At 40.9% G+C, this 27,603-nt stretch overlaps 1 protein-coding gene across 2 annotated transcripts; it reads left to right on the forward strand.

Annotated features, from left to right (window-relative positions):
- Positions 1-27,603, forward strand: LOC139538701 (ICOS ligand-like). 2 transcript variants are annotated; one of them, XM_071341072.1, is made up of 6 exons: positions 1-280; positions 819-877; positions 22,957-23,265; positions 23,400-23,717; positions 24,333-24,466; positions 24,711-27,603. In XM_071341072.1, exons 1-6 carry the CDS (start codon positions 267-269, stop codon positions 24,756-24,758), a joined length of 882 nt encoding a protein of 293 aa, XP_071197173.1. In that variant the 5' UTR covers positions 1-266; the 3' UTR covers positions 24,759-27,603. The 2 variants fall into 2 exon arrangements, with proteins under 2 accessions (XP_071197173.1, XP_071197174.1); XM_071341073.1 differs by having other exon boundaries at positions 5-280; positions 24,714-27,603.

The raw sequence follows: 27,603 nt of genomic DNA on the forward strand, positions 1-27,603 counted from the left end.
TTCAATAATCCCATTGCCTTGAAACCAAGCTCGCACGAGCGTTAACTGTCTGGTGAACACACATTTGGCTTTCCCACCTGTGACCGTGCAAGTCAATATTATGTAGGCTACTTTAATGCTGTTGTCGCAATCTTTCTTTGCGGAAGCTTGACGTCAATATATATATATAAAAAATAACCGGCAACCGACACTCGTGTGACTTTTATGCATTCCACGTGTGTCGTTCAACTGGGATACACACACACAACTGATCTCGTCTGGAGAAAATGGAAACATACAGGTAAATTTAATAATGATAATTTTATGCAACATACTTTGTGATCCGTAGTCAGAAAATGAAAGTTAATGTCATTTCGTCTGTGTGGGAAGAAATGAAATTACGCTATGATTGTGTCTCAACCGATAGCGGGCACAACACAACCTCAGATGAAGTAAAAACTACAACATATCGAAATTTGAAGAAAAACACATCGGAGTTTAACGTAAATTATTGCAAATGTCAAATGGATTAGAAGTTGCAATAGGTAGCACCATTATTAACTACAGTGTATGGATTGTAGACTGGTGGGCAGTGAACTGACACATCAGTCAAGAATGTGATTAGACAGACCGCTGAACAAATGGGGTTGCTTGGATTGGACAATGTCTTCTTTATACATTTATGTTCCAAACAATATTGTGAAAATAAAGAAATCCATTATCAGTCAATATCAACCCACCACCTGTCCTGTAATGCAATCTGTGATTTAATTAGCTATGGTCCTTCACATTCTGATCAGCAAGCCCCCCCTGACATATTTATACATTTTCTCCTGCAGAACACACTTTGTCATGTGGACTGTCCTGGGATTAGCAGCAGTCTTCATCTCTGCCTCAGGTAAATTATTCTCATAGCCTCAGTAGACGGCATAGACGTAGTCAAAGTTTAGGAGGGGTGATGGACAGCAATAAATCACAATTGCTTGTAGAGTTATGGACAAACTGTTGTAACATCCTCATTCTCTGGATTTTCAAGTGAGACATGGCTCTGAGGTGAAGGTCATTATTTCTGGTTTCAAATCCTCTTTTATGTGTCCTTGTTCTGATATTCCTTTAGACCTTTTTTCACACACCCGCATGTACACACACACGCGCATGTACACACACACACACATGCGCATGTACACACACATACGTACACACACACTTTATATCTCAATAAAGACTGTTTATCTACTACTCCTCGTATGTGTGCGTGTGTGTGGAGAAAGATAGGAAACACGTTATTAGGAGGTGAGAATTCGGCAGATGAATAGGATGTGTGACCGTGATGAGTGCAATGTCCAGCATTTTATGAGAGCGAGAGAGTTAGTGTCAGTATAATTTGGCATGGGTATGAAGTAACTTGCCATATCAACATGGAATATTCTGATTTTAATGTGTCACTAGATATCCTCCTCATCTGAGCCAACAAATATGTATTATTCCATGAATTCTATTCAGGTCAAAAAGTCTCATTATAGCTGTCTTGCTGCATCGTCAGTTTCAGGGCAGTAAGAGACTTGAGTTGAGTCCAAGATCAACTCTAAAATGTGCTAAACGGTCCCTGTTGAAGAGCTACGGGGGACATCAGCAAGCCAGTAGCATTTGGGCAAACCCATGGAAAACATAACTATTCCTTAGATATCTGTAGACGATTTATGATCCTGAGATGATAGAAGTCAACCTAACTGTCTGGCTGTTTCTTATCTATAGTTGCATAACTATCAGTGATGTAGGATATACTGTGTTTAGTGTTCTTGGACAGCTATGATGTTCATGAAGTCAAATTTGAATTCCTATCCAGGCTGGTCTGTTTTGTAGATTGATAGAGCTATTGTAATATGGTCTTTTGTTGCTTTGGCATAATTTTTATGTAATGAAATCAAATACACTAATACTACACCTTCTATATTTCTTTGATTAAGTAATTATACCTTTTCAGAACATATCGGTTGTTCATTGTTAGAAGCCGTTCGTTTGTGACCTACATAAAGACGATACGCGTTAATAACTGGCTCTACATTTGAAATCCACAACAGATCTGGCAACAATTGAATTTACTTCCGCTTCAAATAGCTCACCTGGGAGTGTTGCTCCACTTTCAAGTTACTCTGTTTACTTAATACAATCTCTTATGGGCTATTGAATTTGAAGAACTGTTTGTTACTTTGTATGTGTGGAAAGTAATAATCTATCATCATTTCTAATCTCTCAAAACATGAGATGTCAAAGATTATCCCAAACACCACCTGCACCACCAACTATTGTATGTCCCAAATGAATGCAAAAGATTTGCACATGCTCCCATGATGATCTCTAATCATTTTCAGTCTAAGGAGAAGGCTCAGTGCTAGCCAGACACTGCTAGATATAACAAATGGGCACTTACAATCTGTCTGTGGCATTGAACAACAGCCAAGGCTGAGTGTGTTATTCCACTGACACAACATTCCTCACATTGTTTACTAGAGGTCTACCGATTAATCAGAATGGCCGATTAATTAGGGCCGATTTTAAAGTTTTCATAACAATCGGTAATCTGCGTTTTTGGACACCGATCATGGCCGATTACATTGCACTTCACGAGGTGACTGCGTGGCAGGCTGACTACCTGTTATGCGAGTGCTGCAAGGAGCCAAGGTAAGGTGCTAGCTAGCATTAAACGTATCTTATAAAAAACAATCAATCTTAACATAATCACTAGTTAACTACACATGGTTGATGATATTACTAGTTTATCTAGTGTAACAGTATAACTTTAGTACGTCCCCTCGCCCCGACACGGGCGCGAACCAGGGACCCTCTGCACACATCAACAACTGACACCCACGAAGCGTCGTTACCCATCGCTCCACAAAAGCCGCGGCCCTTGCAGAGCAAGGTGCAACACTACTTCTAGGTTTCAGAGCAAGTGACGTAACTGATTGAAACGCTACTAGCGCGTACCCGCTAACTAGCTAGCCATTTCACATCCGTTACACTAGCTTGTCCTGCGTTGCATATAATCGATGCGATGCCTGTTAATTTATCATTGATTCATAGCCTACTTCGCCAAAAGGGTGATTTAACAAGCGCATTCGCGAAAAAAGCACTGTCGTTGACCAATGTGTACCTAACCATAAACATCAACGCCTTTCTTTAAAATCAATACACAAGTATATATTTTTTAACCTGCATATTTAGTTAATATTGCCTGCTAACATGAATTTCTTTTAACTAGGGAAATTGTGTCACTTCTCTTGCGTTCTGTGCAACAGAGTCAGGGTATATGCAGCAGTTTGGGCCAGCCTGGCTCGTTGCGAACTGTGAAAACTATTTCTTCCTAACAAAGACAGCCAACTTCGCCAAACGGGGGATGATTTAACAAAAGCGCATTTGCAAATAAAGCATAATCGTTGCACGAATGTACCTAACCATAAACATCAATGCCTTTCTTAAAATCAATACACAGAAGTATATATTTTTATACCTGCATATTTAGTTAAAAGAAATTCATGTTAGCAGGCAATATTAAACTAGGGAAATTGTGTCACTTCTCTTGCGTTCATTGCACACAGTTTCAGGGTATATGCAACATTTTGGGCTGCCTGGCTCGTTGCGAACTAATTAGCCAGAATTTTACGTAATTATGACATAACATTGAAGGTTGTGCAATGTAACAGGAATATTTAGACTTATGGATGCCACCCGTTAGATAAAATACGGAACAGTTCCGTATTTCAATGAAAGAATAAACGTTTCATTTTCGAAATGATAGTTTCCGGATTTGACCATATTAATAACCTAAGGCTCGTATTTCTGTGTGTTATTATGTCATAATTAAGTCAAAGATTTGATAGAGCAGTCTGACTGAGCGGTGGTAGGCAGCAGCATGCTCGTAAGCATTAATTCAAACAGCACTTTTGTGCGTTTGCCAGCAGCTCTTCGCTGTGCTTCAAGCATTGAGCTGTTTATGACTTCAAGCTTATCAACTCCCGAGATTAGGCTGGTGTAACCGATGTGAAATGGCTAGCTAGTTAGCGGGGTGCGCGCTAATAGCGTTTCAAACATCACTCGCTCTGAGACTTGGAGTGGTTGTTCCCCTTGCTCTGCAAGGGCCGCGGCTTTTGTGGAGCGATGGGTAACGATGCTTCGAGGGTGGCTGTTGTCGATGTGTTCCTGGTTCGAGCCCAGGTAGGGGCGAGGAGAGGGACGGAAGCTATACTGTTACACTGGCAATACTAAAGTGCCTATAAGAACATCCAATAGTCAAAGGTATATGAAATACAAATGGTATAGAGAGAAATAGTCCTATAACTCCTATAATAACTACAACTTAAAACTTCTTACCTGGGAATATTGAAGACTCATGTTAAAAGGAACCACCAGCTTTCATATGGTCTCATGTTCTAAATGTTAGCTTTTTTACATGGCACATATTGCACTTTTACTTTCTTCTCCAACACTTAGTTTTTTGCATTATTTAAAACAAATTGAACGTTTAATTATTTATTTGAGGCTAAATTGATTTGATTGATGTATTATATTAAGTTAAAATAAGTGTTCATTCAGTATTGTTGTAATTGTCATTATTACAAATAAATCAATTAAAAAAATCGGCCGATTAATCGGTATCAGCTTTTTTTGGTCCTCCAATAATCGGTATCGGCGTTGAAAAATCATAATCTGTCGACCTCTATTGTTTACTTAACCGTAGTCCCACTTTCTACATCCACCTGCTGGGATAAACTTATCCTGGGCAAAAGTCATATATTGTTTTTTATGACTTAACAATGGGGAGGTTCACGTGAGGTTAGAGAGGCTGTGTTGGGTTGTTTAGGTGAAAAGGGCAGAAATAGTCTCCTGGATGGACAACTGGGATGTTAATGTATAGACACTGTGTGACACACACATACAGGAGGAGGAATAGAAAGGAGAACTGAAGATGTGTGGGTGTGACAGAGGCAACAACAACTATAGTTAAGATTCTGCCTGATTAACAGTCTGTATTGAGATATAAAAGACGTGCGTGTGTAATATTTAGTATATTTTTAAGTGAGACATGACTCTGAGGTGAAGGTCATTTGTTTTGGTTTCCAAAGGTCCTTTGGTAATTTCCTTCCGCATGCTTAATAACACTTCAATCAATTGTGATTAACTGAAATATATACCCTCTTCTATAGTTATGACAAATAATTTCCTGAATGAATTTAGTTAATTCTTTATAGTAGCTTTACTCAGACCATGACCTTGTGGTCCTATAGTGTGAAGTACTGACCTTCAGAGGTACACATAGGAACTTGCATGGTACTGGTCGGTACCTGTTAGGATACATGTGCGGATAATCTAGTAAAATTGAACATTTTCTACCCAATATATACAGTTGAAGTCAGAAGTTTACATACACTTAGGTTGGAGTCATTAAAACTCATTTTACAATCACTCCACAAATTTCTTAACAAACTATAGTTTTGGCAAGTCGGTTAGGACATCTATTTTGTGCGTGACATAAGTAATTTTTCCAACAATTGTATACAGATTATTTCACTTATAATTCACTGCATCACAATTCCAGTGGGTCAGAAGTTTACATACACTAAGTTGACTGTGCCTTTAAACAGTTTGGAAAATTCCAGAAGATTGTCATGCTTTAGAAGCTTCTGATAGGCTAATTGACATCATTTGAGTCAATTGGAGGTGTACCTGTGGATGTATTTCAAGGCCCACCTTCAAACTCAGTGCCTCCTTGCTTGACATCATGGGAAAATCAAAAGAAATCAGCCAAGACCTCAGAGAAAAAATTGTAGACCTCCACAAATCTGGTTCATCCTTTTGGAGCAATTTCCAAACGGCTGAAGGTACCACGTTAATCTGTACAAACAATAGTACGCAAGTATAAACACAATGGCACCATGCAGCCGTCATACCACTCAGGAAGGAGACGCGTTCTGTCTCCTAGAGGTGAACGTACTTTGGTGCGAAAAGTGTAAATCAATCCCAGAACAACAGCAAAGGACATTGTGAAGATGCTGGAGGAAACGGGTACAAAAGTATCTATATCCACAGTAAAACGAGTCCTATATCAACATAACCTGAAAGGACGCTCAGCAAGGAAGAAGCCACTGCTCCAAAACCGCCATAAAAAAGCCAGACTGCGGTTTGCTACTGCACATGGGGACAAAGATCATACTTTTTGGAGAAATGTCCTCTGGTCTGATGAAACAAAAATAGAAGTGTTTGGCCATAATGACCATCATTATGTTTGGAGGAAACAGGGGGAGGCTTGCAAGCCAAAGAACACCATTCCAACCTTGAAGCACAGGGTTGGAAGTATCATGTAGTGGGGGTGCTTTGCTGCAGGAGGGACTGTGCACTTCAAAATAGATTGCATCATGAGGCAGGAAAATTATGTGGATATATTGAAGCAACATTTCAAGACATCAGTCAGGAAGTTAAAGCTTGATCGCAAATGGGTCTTCCAAATGGACAATGACTCCAAGCATGCTTCCAAAGTTGTGGCAAAATGGCTTGACAACAAAGTCAAGGTATTGGAGTGGCCATCACAAAGCCCTGACCTCAAGCCTTTAGATCATTTGTGGGAAGAACTGAAAAAGCGTGTGCGAGCAAGGAGGCATAGAAACCTGACTAAATTACACCAGCTCTGTCAGGAGGAATGGGCCAAAATTCACCCAACTTATTCTGGGAAGCTTGTGGAAGGCTACCCAAAACTTTTGACCGAAGTAAAACAATTTAAAGGCAATGCTACCAAATACTAATTGAGTGTATGTAAACTTCTGACCCACTGTGAATGTGATGAAAGAAATAAAAGCTGAAATAAATCATTCTCTCTACTATTATTCTGACATTTCACATTCTTAAAATAAAGTGGTGATCCTAACTGACCTAAGACCGGGAATTTTTACGAGTATTAAATTTCAGGAATTGTGAAAAACTGAGTTTAAATGTATTTGGCTAAGGTGTATGTAAACTTCCGACTTCAACTGTATATACAGTACCAGTCAAAAGTTTGGACACCTACTCATTCCAGGGTTTTTATTTATTTGTATTCTACATTGTAGAATAATAGTGAAGACATCAAAACTATGAAAGAACCAAAAGAGTGTAAAACAAAATATATTTTAGATTCTTGAAGGAAACCGCACACTGCTCTTGATAGTATCACTGATCTTTAATAAGCTTACGTATCGGCCTCACGGCCTTCGTCAGAGCTTTTTACGAAGGCCGTGAGGCCGATACGTAAGCTTATTAAAGATCAGTGATACTATCAAGAGCAGTGTGCGGTTTCCTTTTTCCTTCATCTTGTTCAACTGTTACCATGCACCTGCAAAAAAGATTGCTCAGATGTGCGAGTGCCTTTTGAATATTTTAGATTTTTCAAAGTAGCCACCCTTTGCTTTGCACACTCTTGGCATTCTCTCAACCAGCTTCACCTGGAATGCTCTTCCAACAGTCTTGAAGAAGTTCCCACATATGCTGAGCACTTGTTGGCTGCTTTTCCTTCACTCTGTGGTCCAATTCATCCCAAACCATCTCAATTGGGTTGAGTGATTGTGGAGGCCAGGTCATCTGATGCAGCACTCCATCACTCTCCTCCTTGGTCAAATAGCCCTTACATAGCCTGGAGGTGTGTTGGGTCATTGTCCTGTTGAAAAACAAATGATGGTCCTACTAAACGCAAACCAGATGGATGGCGTATCGCTGCAGAATGCTGTGGTAGCCATGCTGGTTAGTTGTGCCTTGAATTCTAAATAAATCACTGACCGTGTCACCAGCAAAGCACCATCACAGCTCCTCCTCCATGCTTCACTGTGGGAACCACATGTGGAGATCTGTTCACCTACTCTGCGTCTCACAAAGACACAGCGGTTGGAACCAAAAATCTCACGTTTGGACTCATCAGACCACAGGACAGATTTCCACCGGTCTAATGTCTATTGCTTGTGCTTTTCTTGGCCCAAGCAAGTCTCTTCTTATTGGTTTTCTTTAGTAGTCTTTTTATTTAGCAGCAAATCGACCATGAAGGCCTGATTCACGCAGTCCTCTGAACAGTTGATGTTGAGATGTGTCTGTTACTTGAACTCTGAAGCATTTATTTGGGCTGCAATCTGAGGTGCAGTTAACTCTAATGAACTTATCCTCTGCAGCAGAGGAAACTCTGGGTCTTCCTTTCTTGTGGCGGTCCTCATGAGAAACAGTTTCATCATAGCTCTTGATAGTTTTTTGCGACTACACTTGAAGAAACTTTCAAAGTTCTTAATTTTCCAGATTGACTGACCTTCATGTCTTAAAGTAATGGACTGTCATTTCTCTTTTTGCTTATTTGAGCCGTTCTTCCAATAATATGAACTTGGTCTTTTACCAAAATGGGCTATCTTCTGTATACTACCCCTACCTTGTCACAACACAACTGATTGGCTCAAACAAATTAAGAAGGAAATAAATTCCACAAAATAACTTTTAACAAGGCACACCTGTTAATTGAAATGCATTCCAGGTGACTACCTCATGAAGCTGGTTGAGAGAATGCCAAGAGTGTGCAAAGTTGTCATCAAGGGAAAGGGTGGCTACTTTGAAGAGTCTCAAATATAAAATATATTTTGATTTGTTTAACACTTTTTTGGTTACTACATGATTCCATATGTGTTATTTAGAAAATGGTAAAAGATTTATAAAAACGCTTGAATGAGTAGGTGTGTCCAAACTTTTGACTGGGACAGTATATATTAAATCGAAAGCTGCATTCGTAACCATGTCGGAGATGGGATTTTACCAGTTGTGAAGTTGTAAATACCAGTTAGATGCATTCACCCACTATGAAATCATTGGGAAACGGCACTTGGCTAATGGCCAACAAGCTGCGTCAACCATAAACTAAAAGTACAGCTTTCATGCTTGTAAACAAATTATAGTGAAAAACACATTAACAAATTGCTTTTCATAAATTATGTTTTGTTACATTTAGCTGCCGAAAATGCTGTTATTGAGGTAATTTCCTTGCTAGTCAAAGTCAGCGGTCAGCATGGGGGAGAAGTCAGGGATGATAGACTCGATTCCCACTCGTAATTACCAGTTGGATCGCCGTTCAAGTGTATTTTCCAAGTCATATGTTGTATTTTCCCACTTGCAACTTGGTTACAGATGCAATATTAGGTACAGTCATTGCTGCACTTTGAAATGTAGGTGGGGTAATGTGCTGGCGGGCCTTATTAGGATATTTGGGGGCATGGTCTAAAATATGTTGTATTTGTGCCAGCCGTCAGTGGAAATGTTGTACCAGTTAGTGGTTTTATTGATGAGGGTCTATCACCTTTTTTGACATTGTCAGTTTTGCATTCTTTCTAAGAACTTGTGACATTCAAGAGATGCAGTTAAGAGGATACTGTGCATTTTCCAGTAGCTAATGGCAGCTGGTTTATGTTTAAATCTGCAATATGTAACTTTTTGGGCGACTTGACCAAATTCACATAGAAATGTGAGTTATGAATCTGTCATTGCCATTGAAAGCAAGTCTAAGACGCAGTAGATCTGTTCTATGCGCACTTTCTAAGCTTCCCGTGCGCAAGTTTTGTTTTTGCGTCTTTTACTTTCGTTTTTGTACACAAGCTTCAAACAGCTGAAAATACAATATTTTTGGGTTATGGAATATATATCTCACAGTGGTTTAGATTAGAGGTCGACCGATTATGATTTATCAACGCCGATACCGATTTTTGGAGGACAAAAAGCCGATACCGATTAATCGGCCGATTTATTAGAAAAAAATGTTTTATCATACACACACACATTTTTGTAATAATGACAATTGCAACAATACTGAATGAACAATGAACACTTATTTTAACTTAATATAATACATAAATACACACACAGCTCTGAAGTGACAATGATACTGAGTCTGCTTAGCAGACAAATACTCTCAACTGTTTGAATAAAAATAGAGTTTAAGTTACCTGTGATGAATGTTGAAAACAAAAACTTTAATTTCTATATGCAGGAAATCCTATTTTAATAATGGACATGGTAAGAATTGACAACCAGTGCGAGTCATAATTCCCATGACACCTTCTAGCAAAATCTGAAAAGCGGTTCCTTCATTTATTCCATAGGATATTTTTAGATTCACTTAAAATAAGGTCTGTGTTTCGTGTAGGCTTACACCACCGTGCCAATTTTATAACTGTAGATATCCATAGGACAAGGTAACTCTGATCAATATTCGCTAAATATAAGCGAAGATCATTTTTTTTGTAGAGTGGATTTATGAAAATATGTTGATAAACGTTACCTTATCCTAGTGAGATTTACACGGGTATCAAAACGTCGAGGCGGTTTAAGCCTGCACGAAACAGACCTTATTTGAAGTAGATCAAGACATTCTCTATGGAAGACATGAACGGTAAAATAACGAAGGAACCCCTTTCAAATACAGCCGCAAGTTATTACAGGAATTATAACACGTCGACTATTTCTCTCTAAACCATATATCTTTGACTAATCCGGAAACTATCACCTCGAAAACAAAACGTTTATTCCGTTCCGTATTTTATCTAACGGGTGGCATCCATGAGTCTAAATATTCCTGTTACATTGCACAACCTTCAATGTTGTCATAATTACGTAAAATTCTGGCAAATTAGTTCGCAAAGAGCCAGGCGGCCCAAACTGTTGCATATACCCTGACTCTGCGTGCAATGAACGCAAGAGAAATGACACAATTTCACCTGGTTAATATTGCCTGCTAACCTGGATTTCTTTTAGCTAAATATGCAGGTTTAAAAATAAAAACTTGTGTATTGATTTTAAGAAAGGCATTGATGTTTATGGTTAAGTAAACATTGGAGCAATGACAGTCATTGATTGTTTTTTTAAAGATAAGTTTAATGCTAGCTAGCAACTTACCTTAGCTTACTGCATTCGCTAACAGGCAGGCTCTTCGTGGAGTGCAATGTAATCAGGTGTTAGAGCATTGGACTAGTTAACTGTAAGGTTGCAAGATTGAATCCCCTGAGCTGACAAGGTTAAAAATCTGTCGTTCTGCCCCGTTGTTCCTAGGCCGTCATTGAAAATAAGAATGTGTTCTTAACTGACTTGCCTAGTTAAATAAAGATTAAATAAATAAAAAGACGGCGCCCAAAAATACCGATTTCCGATTGTTATGAAAACTTGAAATCGGCCCCGATTTAATCGGCCATCCCGATTAATCGGTCGACCTCTAGTTTAGATGGTACAATAATTATCTACGCTATACTTGCTTTTTTTGTCACAAATTGAAATTAGGTGAACTATTCGAATTTTAGAAACCATGAAATGGCGACGCGATGTCTGCATAGTGCATCTTTCATTTTCTATTTTTTACTTTCAACTTGGTACAAGTGGGTTATAATACAATTCACAGTAACTTACTGTAGCTAATCCATCACACTCACTGACATGATGGTCTGGTAGGAAATGGAGTATTACAATTACATGGTGACTAGCTATAAATGAAATATTGTATGCAAATTTGGTATTCACGTGAGAAGGGAGAGACTCTTCATCAAAGAACTATAGAATTGATGGAATGGGCTTCTTCACTACATCCACTATGTGGGTCAGTCTGTGTGCACAATAACACCCTTGATAGGCACCCTGCTTCAAAGATCCACACCCAACACATTCCAATCCGATATCTTCATGAGGCTTAGAGCACCCTCCTTCTGTCTCATAGATACACAAAAAAACGAAATAAACCCACCTGTCACGGCCGTCAAAGAGAGGAGACCAAGGCGCAGCGTGGGATGCGTCCATACTAATTTATTTAAAGAACGAACACTAAACAAACTAACAAAATAACAAACGAACCGTGAAGCTATACAAAAATGAGTGCTGATAGGCAACAACACATAGACAACTACCCACACAGACAGGTGGGAAAAGGCAACCTAAGTATGGTTCTCAATCAGAGACCACGATAGACAGCTGCCTCTGATTGAGAACCACACCCGGCCAAACACACAGAAATACAAATCATAGAAAAAAGAACATAGAATGCCCACCCAAATCACACCCTGACCAAACCAAAATAGAGACATAAAAAGCTCTCTACGGTCAGGGCGTGACACCACCTCTCGTTACTCTCACCGACGCCACCTTATCCAACTCATCCACAATTTTCGTAGTTTCAATTTTCAGACTTCAAATGGATCTCCCAGGTAACAACATCGAGCCAAAACCCTTTCTCCAACCAAAAATTCATTAGAAGGCTTGGATATACTAGATTTCACTCCTCCGCACCTAGTCTGGTATTGGAAACCTGGTTGGTGCTGGATCTGCAAAGGGGAGGAAGGACAACCTGAGGAGCGGACAGACCCACAAGGAAGACCTGGAGATCAATGGTGGCACTCCTTTGTGGTCTTCCTGCTCTGAGTGAAAGTTATATATTTGGTCCCTCCTCCGCGCCTGTTCTGGTGCTGGAACTGGGACTGGTGTTGGATCTGCAGATGGGAGGGGGGAAACCTGAGGAGCAAGCCGATACACTTGGAAGCCCAGGACCCGGAAGTCAGTGATGGTACTCCCCTGTGGCCTGCCCGCTCCGGGCTTAGGTCTAGATCTTTGGTCTTTCCTCTGCTCCTCTTCTGGTGTGGTGATGAATGGTTCCTGGTTCTGGTCTGGTTCTGTGAGGGGGATAGGTGTAGTGGGAGGAAGGGGGAGAGAGATGATGGGGGAGGGTATGTCCATTGGCCTGGTGACAGGTGGGGGCCGTTTGTGAGACATCTTGGGTGGTGGGTTGGGCGGTGCCTGTGTTAAGGTATGGTTCTGGGTCTTCGTTGTTGTCTGGTGGAGGGGGTGGAATTTGGGCTAGTGGGGTTGGTGGCGTTGGCCATTGCCCTGCCGGCCTAGGAATTGCTGTAGGTTATGAAGAATTGCTCCCCTTTCCTGCACAGGTTGCAGGGTCGTGTGGAAGTACAGTCCGAGGTGGGATGGTCCCCTTTACAGATTCTGCAGATAATGGCTGGGCAGTTGGTTCTGGTCTGGGTGTTGTCTGGTCTGCGATTGTCCTGCAGGAGGAGGAAGGACAAACCTCAGAGCAAGCGGACACCTGGAAGCGCATAGGTCAATGGAGGCACTCCCCTGTGGTCTGCTCGCTCCAGGCGTAGGTTGGTGTCTCTGGTTCTGGTGGTAATGCAGCCTGATCTGCTCCAGGTGGTTGGCAATTGGCTGGTCCTGGTCTGGTCGGTGGTGGCCTGAGGAGGTCAAAAATAAATAAATAAAGGCAGGGGAAGAGGGCTGCAGGCCAAGGGTAGCGGGAGTAAGGCTCGCCTCTGCAGTACTCTACTCGCCTCAAGGCCAGCATTCAGTCATCTCCTCCTCAGGCAGCTAGTCCGGTGCTGGTTCTGGATGCTGAAGGGGGTCTGGGGTGGGCCATGGACTTGGGAGGTGTCAAACGAGGTGCTCTACTTGCGTTGCATAACACTTACTGTAAACTGCTATAACACTTCCACTGACAGTTGGCACAAATACACATATATTTGACCACGCGGCAAATATGCTTATGAGCCCCACCAGTACATTGCCCACTCCTATCAAAGTACAGTGATGATCGTACCTTATATTCAAAATATTGGGTAGAAAAATGTCCCATTATACCTACAAGGTACCAAACTGTACAATGCAAGTTCATATGTGTACCTGTGAAATGTATCTTTGACCTTATTGTACCCCAGGTAACAACACTGTAGTGTACCCTAACCATACCCTTATTTTTGGTGTGTTAATATATACTGAACGAACATGCAACAATTTCCAAGATTTTACTGAGTTACAGTTCATTTCAATTATAGTCAATTGAAATAAGATCATTAGGCCCTTATCTATGGATTGCACATGACTGGGAATACAGATATGCATCTGTTGGTTACAGATGCCATTCAAAAAAGGTAGGGGCGTGGATCAGAAAACCAGTCAGTATCTGGTGTGACCACCATTTGCCTCATGCAGCACAACACATCTCCTTCGCATAGAGTTGATCAGGCTGTTGATTGTGGTCTGTGGAATGTTGTTCCACTCCTTTTCAATGGCTGTGCGAAGTTACTGGATGTTTGCGGGAACTGGAACACGCTGTTGTACACGTCGATCCAGAGCATCCCAAACATGCTCAATGGGTGACATGTCTGGTGAGTAGGCAGGCCATGGAAGAACTTGGACATTTTCAGCTTCCATGAATTGTGTACAGATCCTTGCGACATGGGGCTATGCATTATCATGCTGAAAAATGAGGTGATGGCGGCAGATGAATGGCACGACAATGGGCCTTAGGATCTCATCATGGTATCTCTGTGCATTCAAATTGCCATTGATCAAATGCAAATGTTTTCATTGTCCATAGCTTATGCCTGCCCACACCATAACCCCACCGCCACCATGGGGCACTCTGTTCACAACATTGACATCGGCAAACCGCTCGCCCACACACCGCCATACACGTGGTCTGCGGTTGTGAGGCCGGTTGGACGTACTGCAAAATCTTCTAAAATAACTTTGGAGGTGGCTTATGGTAGAGAAATTAACATTCAATTCTCTGGCAACAGCTCAGGTGGATATTCCTGCTGTGTTGTGTGACAAAACTGTACATTTTAGAGTGGCCTTTTATTGTCCACAGCACGAGGTGCACCTGTGTAATGATCATGCCGTTTAATCAGCTTCTTGATATGACACACCTGTCAAGTGGATGGATTATCTTGGCAAATTAAAAATGCTCACTAACAGGGATGTAAACAAATTTGTGCACAAAATGAGAGAAATATGCTTCTTGTGCCTATGACAAATGTCTGGGCTCTTTTATTTTAGCTCATGAAACATGGGACCAACACTTTACATGTTACGTTTATATTTTTGTTCTGTGTATGTTCCAAGCAATTAGTATGAACCAATGCATTCCCAACCAAGGGTGTTGTATACTCTACGTAAAGGGCTCTTCAAACCTGTTCCTGGAGACCTACCCTCCTGTAGGTGTTCACTCCAACCCCAATTATAACTGACATGATTTAGTTCATCAACCAGCTAATTATTATAATCAGGATGGTAGCTCTACAGGAACAGGGTTCGAGAGCCCTGCTCTACGTCAAGTGTCCTTTAGCACTGCTAGTTTTGATGTTACGCTGGTGTTGATAATTTGACCATATTTAGCTAATTTTAACAAAGTTCAGAAATGCATTCTTGCCAACAAGTGTGTGGCCATATCTCTTTCACACTCACATATCTGGTGGTGTAGCTGCACTGTAGACTGCACATTTCAGGTTGCTAGCGACCAAGAGGTTATGAGTTAAAATCACATTTGTGGTCACAGTACAAGATTTTACAGCAATTGAAATCAGAATACAGCAGCATATTGTCAATTGTCGAAATGACTCCTTCAAGTTGTTGTATATATTTACTTTGTTTTTACTAGAATGCTAGGCAAAGTGCAAAAATGTATTCTTGACCATCTCCAGTAGGTTATGTTCACAGAACTGGTGGTGCAGCAGGAAATGTAACAAACTTGCTGTAAAACTACAACATTTCTGCTACACCCCATGCAAAGGGGGCCGGTAAAATGTTCTGTACGCAAGAACAATAATGTCCCCCGGCCAAAAAGTGTCCCCCTCTGCGTCTCAATGGGATTCGATAAACTATTAGCGTCCGTTGCTATATCAACGGTGTGATGACCTAATGATTAGAATTTTGGATATCATTCCAGCCTAAATTACGTTCTTATCATAACTATGTAAACCTGGCTGATTTCCACAAAAAAATTTGCTGTTTAAACAAGTTTTGTTTAGCTAATAAAATGAAAATATTACTTCGAACTACTTTTGGATACCTTGTTAACATTACAACTTTAAATCCATGTCTTAAACGTTGCTATGTTTCAGAAATGGCAAAGAAAATGTGCCATCTGCTTGACACATTAAAGTTACTTACCTTACAGATCACAAAGTCAGCAATATCCACTCCATTCAAATGCAAATCCGTTTGATTCATACACTGACTTGTCTGGCTGTCATGTTTTTAACCTGCCCTTCCCTTGTCTACACTGAAATAATATCATTTCAGTTTTAGTTTAGTTTATTAATTCAACCATTTAAAAAAAAAAAACAAGCACACATAAAACTTAAGTCATACATGCACATGAATAAAATCATTGAGGATAACATACAATAAAGTCTGGGACTTATTTCCATTGTGGTCCTCTTGAGACAAGATGGCTAGACAAGATCAAACACAGTATGGCAGTGAAATAATAAAACAAAAACAGAATGTTCTTCTTCTATCTCATCATTCCAGTTACATCATAGGGGTTATTCATGGACACAGAGGACATCAAACATATTTTTACTTTCTTTTTTAAAGCTGTCCAGAGAGGACGTTGTTTTTATAGGCAGAGGGAACTCATTCCATTCTGAGGCTCCAGTATACAAGAACGTACCTGTATAAGCACACATCAGCAACACCTGATCTGGTGCTGTGATTGTGTGCATCCCTAACACGAGGAAAGTAATCACTTAGATATCTGGGCGCAGGACCATAAATACTCCTGTAAACCAAACCTAGTCTAATCTGGGACACCCTAGCCTCAACAGGCAGCCAGTTTAGTTCCTGAAAGCAGCTCCTGCCTATGTGAGTACGTGGACTCACCTTCAATACTACCCTGATCAGGTTATTCTGGGCTACCTGGAGATTCCCCTTCATAAGTTTAGATAAGCCCCCAAACCAGGAAGTACTAGCATAGTCAAAATGGCATTGAATGAGGGCAGTAGCTAGCACTTTCATGGAGTCCTTATCAAGCAGCTTGGACTTTCTAGCTAAAATCTTAGTCCTGGCATTAACCTTCCCTAGCACCTTATTGGCCATGCTCACACCTCCCAAGCTTCCATCAAGGATACATCCCAAGTAGCTAACAGAGGTTTTAGTAGTCAGCACCTCACCCCCTAACTCCACTCTGATTTCAGACATCCTACACAATTTAGGTCTGGATCCAAAAAGAATTGCTTCAGTTTTCCCTAAGTGCAGAGATAGCTTATTATCTCCAAGCCATTTGCTAATGTTAGTAAGCTCTGTGCTAAGTATGCTCTCCAACATAGTTTTACTTTTGTGAGACACCAGAAGTGTAGAGTCATCCGCATAAAGAAAAAGTCCTCTTATGATTCATTTTTGTTAGTACACCCTTGTGGTTGAATATATATGTATCTATTGTAGGTCCTAGGATACAACAATGAATAATGTGGAACAAATAAATACCATCAAAGGAAACCTTACAACTTACAATAATGAACACCTTGTGAAACAGATGTGAAAACCAACCTGGCAATATTTAAGATTTTAATACATAAACTTTGATATTTTTTGATACAGTTGTGTATTTTCACAGATTTTTAGTACACTCACATGGCAATCATTGACTAAAATACTGAATTCTGGTGTGTGGAATATAGAGGAGGTGGTTGCTGTGTGGTTGGGAGGTTCTGCCTGTCACTTGTTCTCAACAGGCAGCCAGTCTCGGAAGGGGGACTTGAAGAGGGAGACTGTCCAGGCACTGCTGCTCTCTTTGTTCTGAGTGTTTGCAGTGCTAGTGTTTTTAGTTCATCTGTGTATCTCACATATTGATAGAGCAATAAAACGGTTCTCTGGGACCCTAGGCCCTGGAGAACAGGAGTTAAAGGGAACAGGGGAGTGGACAGAGACGTAAACAAGCAAACACACAGGTTACACTTTACTGGAAAAACATTTTATTGGATTAGTCCAGTGTTATAAATGGGAGGTATGTACTTTTCACTATCAAAATAAAGAGCGTCGCACACTCCATATATAAACTCCAAGTAATTTATTGGGTATTTACCAACGTTTTGGCATCACTGTGCCTTCAGGGTATATACTTTTCAACACTTTTGGAAGGTATAGTCTACCTCATACTGGTCCCCTGACTCAGAGCTCAGAGAATCAGACTGATCCGAACTCGCTGGTTCTGGTAGATGGGATACCTCCTGGGGGGCTTGGACAATCGATGGTCTTAAAGTAATTTGGAGAGGTAAATTGAAGAGGTACATTTTTATAAGCTCAATATAACTACCATTTCTTGCTTTCTCAAATGTCAACTTAAGCTTAACATACTTTGTCTATTGGGCTTCACCGAAGTGTAGGGCGTCAGTACTTTCAGTGGTCGACCGTCCAACTGGAGAAAATTGTTGGCTTCCACCGAGGTAACCCTAGGAAGACAGAAAAAAATATCAGTGTTAACCTGAAGCTAGTTTTAGTTTCCTTATTTTGTGTGCAAATGCAAATAGTTATGAGATTATTTTTATATTCACCTTAGCAGATGGTGACCCCAGCTAGGAGCGAAAGAGCAGTGAGGTTTCCTTGGTCTCGCCTTCCTTTCGTCCTTCTTCCAAACCAAGTAATTCGTCCGGATGTCTCTTCCTTTACCGACATTAATGGGTATTGCCTCCACCTACTTGGTAAAGTGATCAGTTGCCGTCAGACACCAGCTGTTGCCATTCCTGGATTTGGTGAAGGGTCCGATGAGGTCCACCCCTAACATTTAGAGTGTTGGACAAGGTTGCTTTTATCTTCTCTGTGTCATACCGTATGCAGATGTTCATATTTGGAAGGATACTGACACACACACACATTCTATAATATTGAACTCTGCTTTGGTCAAATAAAGCAACCATTACAAAACAATTTATCAGGGCAAGATTTGAATTGGGACACTTACCGATCATATGACATGGTGAAACAACTTTGATGGGCTGCAACTGCAGCGCCACAGTCTTCACCCTCTCAAACTTCTGGCAGGCTAGACAGGTACTGACCTTTTTAAGCAAAAAGTGACAAATTGAAACGTTGTGTGTTCTCTGATATGACATTCATTGAAATCATAATTTCAGATATAATAGAATGTGATTGATAAACAAAAGGTTATTTCACTTGCACCGCTGTCCACCTCCTTGACAATTCCCTGTCAGAAGAAGCGTAGGTTGATTTTCGCAATCATGCACTTCACTCCGAAAGTAAGCATTTCACTGTAAGGTGAATACCTGTTATATTCGGCGCATGTGACTAATACAATTTGATTTGAAATGGCCAGCATGCATCTCGCTCAGCACGGCCTCCTTCTCCTCCTTAGTAAAAATCACCCTCCGTGTGGCTGGCCATTCTTCCCTGTAGGTACAAATGATTGCCTAACAAGTTGGAAGAGAAGAGTTGTTGAAATACTAAAGTCTAATTACATTTGCACTGCTGTCTTTCTCTCTACATACAGTGGGGCAAAAAAGTATTTAGTCAGCCACCAATTGTGCAAGTTCTCCCACTTAAAAAGATGAGAAGCCTGTAATTTTCATCATAGGTACACTTCAACTATGACAGACAAAATGAGAAAAAAAATCCAGAAAATCACATTGTAGGATTTTTAATGAATTTATTTGCAAATTATGGTGGAAAACTTTTGTTATTGACCAAATACTTATTTATCTCAATACTTTGTTATATACCCTTTGTTGGCAATGACAGAAGTCAAACGTTTTCTGTAAGTCTTCACAAGGTTTTCACACACTGTTGCTGGTATTTTGGCCCATTCCTCCATGCAGATCTCCTCTAGAGCAGTGATGTTTTGGGGCTGTTGCTGGGCAACACGGACTTTCAACTCCCTCCAAAGATTTTCTATGGGGTTGAGATCTGGAGACTGGCTAGGCCACTCCAGGACCTTGAAATGCTTCTTACGAAGCCACTCCTTCGTTGCCCGGGCGGTGTGTTTGGGATCATTGTCATGCTGAAAGACCCAGCCACGTTTCATCTTCAATGCCCTTGCTGATGAAAGGAGGTTTTCACTCAAAATCTCACGATACATGGCCCCATTCATTCTTTCCTTTACACGGATCAGTCGTCCTGGTCCCTTTGCAGAAAAACAGCCCCAAAGCATGATGTTTCCACCCCCATGCTCAGTAGGTATGGTGTTCTTTGGATGCAACCCAGCATTCTTTGTCCTCCAAACACGACGAGTTGAGTTTTTACCAAAAAGTTATATTTTGGTTTCATCTGACCATATGACATTCTCCCAATCTTCTTCTGGATCATCTAAATGCTCTCTAGCAAACTTCAGACGGGCCTGGACATGTACTGGCTTAAGCAGGGGGACATGTCTGGCACTGCAGGATTTGAGTCCCTGGCGGCGTAGTGTGTTACTGATGGTAGGCTTTGTTACTTTGGTCCCAGCTCTCTGCAGGTCATTCACTAGGTCCCCCCGTGTGGTTCTGGGATTTTTGCTCACCGTTCTTGTGATCATTTTGACCCCACAGGGTGAGATCTTGCGTGGAGCCCCAGATCGAGGGAGATTATCAGTGGTCTTGTATGTCTTCCATTTCCTAATAATTGCTCCCACAGTTGATTTCTTCAAACCAAGCTGCTTACCTATTGCAGATTCAGTCTTCCCAGCCTGGTGCAGGTCTACAATTTTGTTTCTGGTGTCCTTTGACAGCTCTTTGGTCTTGGCCATAGTGGAGTTTGGAGTGTGACTGTTTGAGGTTGTGGACAGGTGTCTTTTATACTGATAACAAGTTCAAACAGGTGCCATTAATACAGGTAACGAGTGGAGGACAGAGGAGCCTCTTAAAGAAGAAGTTACAGGTCTGTGAGAGCCAGAAATCTTGCTTGTTTGTAGGTGACCAAATACTTATTTTCCACCATAATTTGCAAATACATTCATTAAAAATCATACAATGTGATTTTCTGGATTTTTTTTCTTCTCATTTTGTCTGTCATAGTTGAAGTGTACCTATGATGAAAATTACAGGCCTCTCTCATCTTTTTAAGTGGGAGAACTTGCACAATTGGTGGCTGACTAAATACTTTTTTGCCCCACTGTATCTCTCTCTCTGTCTGTCTTCCACTCTCTTCCAACCTCTCTCTCACTTTCATCGTTTCTCACTTTCTTCCTCTCTCCCTCTTGCTCTCTGTCTTTTTAGCGATGACACCTAGATAAGGTCATTTGGAATTACCGTTAATTGCTTACACCTATCCATTTGATTGATTAGGTTTAACTTATCGCTAGATACCTCAACATGACAGACGTGTAACTACTATATGTATATCTAGCAAAATGTAGATGACCAACTAGCTAGATGGAAAATGGTTGTACATAGTTAAATCGGTCCAGTTAAAACTTCTTAAGGATCGGTGTCCCGCTAGCGGGACAACTTCCGGTGAAACTGGAGGGTGTGCAATTCAAATAAATAATCATAAATATTATGGATTTTAAACATTTATGTACATGTGTGTCTTATATCGGCTGAAAGCTTAAAGTCTTGTTAATCTGTCTGATTTACAGTAGCTATTACAGCAAAAACATGCCATGCAATTTTTTGGGGAGGACGGCGCCCACATCAAACTATTTTTCCACCGGCACAGGTTTCATACATTCATAAATAACGATAAAATATTCACTTACTTTTTGAAAATCTTCCTCTGATTTGTCATCCAAGGGTCCCAGCTATAACATGTAGTGTTGTTTTGTTAGATAAAATCCTTCTTTATATCCCAAAAAGTCTGTTTAGTTGGTGCCATCGATTTGAGTAATCCACTCGTTCAACATGCAGAGAAAGGAATCCGAAAATCTTCCCCTTTGTTTCAACAAGTCAAAATACATGTCTATTTACTTCTCAGATACCCTCAAATGTAATCAAACTATAATATTTATTTAGGAAAGAAGTATGTTCAATAGGAAACCGATTTTAGCAGGTGGTAATGACTACATGGCGCGCTCAATCACTAATTTCCAAGATTGTGTCCCTCTACTAAAACTGATATTTCTTATTCGTTTTTGAAGTTACAAACCTTGAACATAGACTGCTGACACCCTGTGGAAGCCATAGGAATAGCATCCAGGGAGCTAATTTTCAATATGACATTTCTCTTGCATTTCTAAGAGGATGGTCTCTCTCTCTCAAAAAAAAATCCAGTTGGTTTTTCTTTGGATTTTCTCCTACCATATCTATTGTGTTATATTCTCCTACATTATTTTTAAAAAATTCTACAAACTCCAAAGTGTTTTATTTCCAATGGTACCAATTATATGCATATCCTGGCTTCAGGGCCTGAGCTACAGGCAGTTTACTTTGGGCACGTCATTCAGACAGGAAGTGGAGGAAAAAAGGGGCCTAGCCCTAAGCTTAACGTTACTCTGAATTGTGAATTTCTCTGAATGTGGCGCCTCTTGTCGATCAGTGGTGCCTTCATAGTACTTCACCTGGTTGGAAAGATAAAAGAAAATCTCCTCGAGGGATGCCATTGAAGTGCAAGCTACATACAAACAAAAAGCTACAATAACAGTTACAGTTAACTAAATAAAACTGTCTGGCTAGCTAGTTACTGTAGCTGGCTAGCTGACTAGGCAGGCTGAGGTAAGTAAGTACAGTAGCTAGCAACGTCAATCCAAAAACAGCTTAAATTATTTCTTCATATTTCTTCATATTTTCTTATATAAAGACAAAGATATGGTAAAGAAAGAGTATTCTCTTTCCAGTCTTTTCGGTCTTCTGAAGCAGCAGGTTGTCACCATTAAAAACACTGTCCTTGGAAAGCAATTCTGAGGTACAGGGACAGGGACACTATTTTGCATGACAGGCCCCCAAAAGGCTAGGGCCATCTCTGACTGCATGTGTTGGTATAGATGTGGGTATGCAAACCCGTGAGCCCCTTATGATGAGTTCAGATTTTTTTGTGGCCCCCACCCCCATCAAAGTTGCCCATTGCTGCTTAAGAGTCTGGCTCTTCTCGTTTCCTATATTCCTCGGTTCCAAGGGGAGTTTTTCTAAGCCACTGTTGCCATTTTCCAACTTGTTACAGACAAGTACAACTTGGCAAAAACTATTGGAAATTAACCTTGAGAAATTGAAACTACTCAAAGGCCTGTTTTTTGTCTTCTAGCCCTCTCAGGTTTGAAAGGAATTGTGAAACAGAAGGTCCTCCTGCATTGCCCCTGCGTAAATAGAAATGTGAGGAAGACAATTATCTGGCAGCTAGAAGAGCATACCACCGTTCTCTGTCATGATGGAAGTAATAACCACACAACCATAGGGACGAGATATGAAAACAGGGTCAGTCTCTTTCTAAATGAAGAGAAGGACAACTGTTCGCTGCTCCTCTCAGGCATCACTGTGGCAGACAACGGGACATACAAATGCTCCTTTACAGCCAACGCTTTTGTCTACCAAAAAGTCATTCTACATGTGGCTGGTAAGTCATTTGGTTTGTTTGTTCATTCAGCCATCGGTTGATTTCATTGTTTACTTCCCTTCCTTTCTTTTCTACTTAAAAAATTACTCAATTTCAGGTACGCTGTAGTTGATTATCTCCTCTCTCCTCTTCAGCGAGCTACAGTGTCTGTATGGACCTCGTCTCAGACCAGGCTTCGGTGAGTTCCGGAGGGGGAGAGGGGTCGGGGGTGCACCAGTGTAAAGCCTCTGGGGGCTATCCAGAGGGCCAGATTCACTGGGAGCTGGAAGGACATCCTCTGGTGAACCCCTCCAGGAGGGATGTGACCCACCTGGACAACTTTACAGGACTCTACAGCCTGACCAGCAACCTGACCATCGAGCTGAGTGAGGGTGAAAAACTGCAGTGTGTGGTGGAGAACACAGCCTTGGCCTCCAACCTCACCTCCAACTCTAGCTGCAATCAAAAGCATAGTGAGTACAGGAGACTAGTGATACCAGTAGATCTACTAATCAGTAGCAGTATATCATGGTAGTCAGGGTCTGGATTTTCACCACCAGGGTGAATACATTGAATGATTTTGATTTGGGTCTCGGCTTGTACATAAAGTCCTAAAACATCTGCATGGGAATACATGAGAATGAAAAGCTAGGAGTGGGTGCTTGAGGGTGGGGGAAAGCTAGGGAAAGCCCAGTCATAAAAACACAACAGGGAAAACCCTTAACTCTGCTAGAGTGAAACTACAGAGAAACAACAGTATTATCTCTATTAGCATTACCAATGAGTAGGGAACAGTGTTTCCTCTGACTGAACACAATGTTTGGATAAAAAATGAAGGAGCTAGAATCCACAGTGATGTGTTGACGAGTAAGTCAACAAAGAAGTTACACTGCTGTGGCATGTTGGGAGGAAGTGTGAGTTTTTGTTGGAAAGCCTTCTCACCACAGGTCAAGTTACACCAAGAGGTCTGACTTTTCAAATTCTTCCTCTGACAGCTTTTTGGCTTCACCTTCTCTTATCTAAAACATGTTTTTGGAGCGTGTCATAGTTTATATTCACATGTTTTCTGTTTCCTCTCTCCTTTCCAGTGCCCATGGAACATAGCAGTCATTATAAAGTAGAGGTTGCAGCAGTTGTGGCTGTCAGCCTGATTGTGATGTTTATTGTGGGAGTCCTGCTGGTGTTCTTACTAACTAGATGTTGCCGACGTGAAAGGTCAACGGTGAGCCCTTCCCCTCATTATTTGCCAGGATTTCTGGCCAAGTGTTTAATGCTGTTTGGATCTAGGGAAAAAACAGCGTCTGGTAACAAACCAGAGAGCAAAGTTCAATAGTTAATCCATTGTGTTTGAGTTAGAAATAAAACGTACTAATAAAATAGTTCTTAAATAGTGATTGAATAGAGTTGAATTGAACGAGCATTTCAGACTTTGTGTGTGAGAAATGTTTTTTGTTTTTCTCTTGAAGAAGCAGAGACACAGAGAGGCAGGAAAGAGGCGTGACCCAGTCGTTTAATGTGTATGAAGATGACTCTGCCTGAATGTGTGAAGCGTCTCCCCCTTTGATGCAACAATCTCTCTTCAACTGGCAGACAACAAAATGGAGGGATGATGATAAGAGGAACTGAAACTTAACATAAGGCCTGCGTTCAATGTTCAATGTAGAACTTGGAGCAACATTGAGCAATGTGTTGTGCCGTCATGTCTGAACTATTCTTTGGGTGTTATGCAACGAGGCAAACGGCGCCTGAAAGTGGTTAATCATGGTTTTCCCTAGTTCGGTGACACTGAACTGAACCCTGAGTTACGAATATGATGACGAGAGCAGAGTACAAAATGTGGCCATGGAGACAAGGTTTAGGAACTAAAAGAGAAGAGAAGAACAGCATGATGGGAGAAATGACTGTGGTCAATGGACCGAACGTGAGCTAGACTCAGTGAACGAAGCCCCCCCCCCCCCCCTCCCCCAAAAAAGGGAGCCTGTGTATTGCAATTGTAGAGTTTACTCACTTCTTAAAGTACAGGTGCTTTCATATTTCTAAGAAGAGTAGCAGAATCAAACCAGACTACTGTAGTTATACAGCTGATACATGACTGAACAGCCATCGTTGTCTTTATGCATTTTGTATACTGCATGTTCCTGGTGTTGGTCTAATATAGATATGTCTGGTCTAAACAAGATATCCCTATGTAAATGTCAAACTGGAATGGGGGAGCCCCTACTGTGCTTTTAAAACCCCTTATAATGTCACTGGTCACATAAGGAAGCTGCAGTAGGAAGTGACTACTTTGCTGAACCATTTGAATCATGCTGAGGATTCAAACAATTTGGTTTTATGTTAGACCAAATTATTAGTTTTCATGTAAATAGTCAATGTTATTTTACTTAGAATTGTGAATTTAATTCTCTGTGTGAAGAATTGGACATGAGAATTGTGTTAATTGCTTATTGTTATGTAGCTTGCTGTGAACTAAGAGACCATGTCATGGGATGACTAATGTCAAGGATTATTCCATTTACAAATGTCAAGCAAATTCTGGTAACTCCAGTTTAGAGGTCTTCACAGGTCCACCTGAATACTCCAGACCTGACTTGGGACCGGGTCCAAAATTTTAAACTTTTCGTTCTGGTCTGGGTCGTGTCCTGTTTGATTGTCATCAGGTGTCGGGTCTATGTAAGCACAGATAATAGACCTGAGTGGACTCGACCAAGGCTCTGCATAGCCTATAGAGGGCTTGACGTACGATGCCTCCTGGCGGTCATGTTGGAAGACCACGGCATTAATTATTCTGTTCTGACAACAACAGCCAAGTGACTACCCCAAACTGCATGATAACAGTGGCCAGTGCCGACCCATCATTCAGGGCAGGTGGGGCTTTTGAGCCACACATTTTTAGAAAAAACATTTTGGGGGGGGCTTGCCTGTGTAACGGATGTGAAATAGCTAGCTAGTTAGCGGTGGTGCGCGCTAATAGCCTTTCAATCGGTTACGTCACTTGCTCTGAGACCTTGAAGTAGTGGTTCCCGGCTTTTGTGGAGCGATGGGTAACGATGCTTCGTGGGTGACTGTTGTTGATGTGTGCAGAGGGTCACTGGTTCGCGCCCGGGTATGGGCGAGGGGACGGACGTAAAGTTAAACTGTTACACCTGTTTTGCATGTTATTTTGGCATTCATACGTGTCACATATCAGTTTGCAAACAATGTAAAAAAAAATATATATATATACACTTCCGTTCAAACGTTTGGGGTCACTTATAAATATCCTTGTTTTTAAAGAAATACAGTGTAGACATTGTTAATGTTGTAAATGACTATTGTAGCTGGAAAAGGCTGATTTTTAATGGAATATCTACATAGGTGTACAGAGGCCCATTATCAGCAACCATCACTCCTGTGTTCCAATATAGATCAAACGTATCGGTGCTCGTCGGCCATTGGACATAAACATTACACAACAAGTTGGAAATTGCAAATTCAACAATGAGTGGTTTGTAAGGAAGTGAGCACAACCAGGTGATACTTTATACTGATGCATAAATTATGTAATATGCCAGGGAGTTATGTATACTGTAGCTAAGAAAGTAATATTATGTGTGTGTTGTGTAGTAAGCTGTTAGTAGCCCATGTGCCTCACGTTAATAATTTGGTCCCTTTTTCCCTCTTTCGCCTACTGTTCTGACTTGGTGGTGCACATGCAGCCTAGAAATGTAATCATAGAATATTATAAGAGCTTTCATTGTCTGCTTATTTGGCCCCGTTATTTATTCTACGGTTCTGACTTGATGTACAAAGAGAATACTGTAAAAATGCCCATGATTGTCGCTGTATACTGCATGTTCCTGGTGTTGGTCTAATGTAGATCTGTCTGGTCTAAACAAGATATCCCTATGTAAATGTCAAACTGGAATAGGGGAGCCCCTACTGTGCTATTAAAACCCCTTATAATGTCACTGGTCACATAAGGAAGCTGCAGTAGGAAGTGACTACTTTGCTGAACCATTTGAATCATGCTGAGGATTCAAACAATTTGGTTTTATGTTAGACCAAATTATTAGTTTTCATGTAAACGATGCCTCCTGGCGGTCATGTTGGAAGACCACGGCATTAATTATTCTGTTCTACCAACAACAGCGAAGTGGCTACACCAAAACTGCATGATAACAGTAGCCAGTGCCGACCCGTCATTCATGGCAGGTGGAGCTTTTGAGCCACACATTTAAAAAAAAAAAAAAAAAAAACATTTTTGGGGGGGCTTGCCTGATCTGCATGTTATGTTGGCATTAATACGTGTCACATATCAGTTTGCAAACAATGTAAAAAATATATATGTATCATTGAGTTAATAAAGCCGGATACAAA

Source organism: Salvelinus alpinus, chromosome 14 (assembly GCF_045679555.1).
Source record: "Salvelinus alpinus chromosome 14, SLU_Salpinus.1, whole genome shotgun sequence".
NCBI classification, from domain to species: Eukaryota; Metazoa; Chordata; class Actinopteri; order Salmoniformes; family Salmonidae; genus Salvelinus; species Salvelinus alpinus.

Bases quoted from the DNA above. Each gene is read 5' to 3' on its own strand.
- LOC139538701 (XM_071341072.1), top strand. The intron at 878-22,956 runs GTAAATTATTCT...TTTGTCTTCTAG, and splicing joins AGTCTTCATCTCTGCCTCAG to CCCTCTCAGGTTTGAAAGGA. The intron at 23,718-24,332 runs GTGAGTACAGGA...TCTCCTTTCCAG, and splicing joins TAGCTGCAATCAAAAGCATA to TGCCCATGGAACATAGCAGT.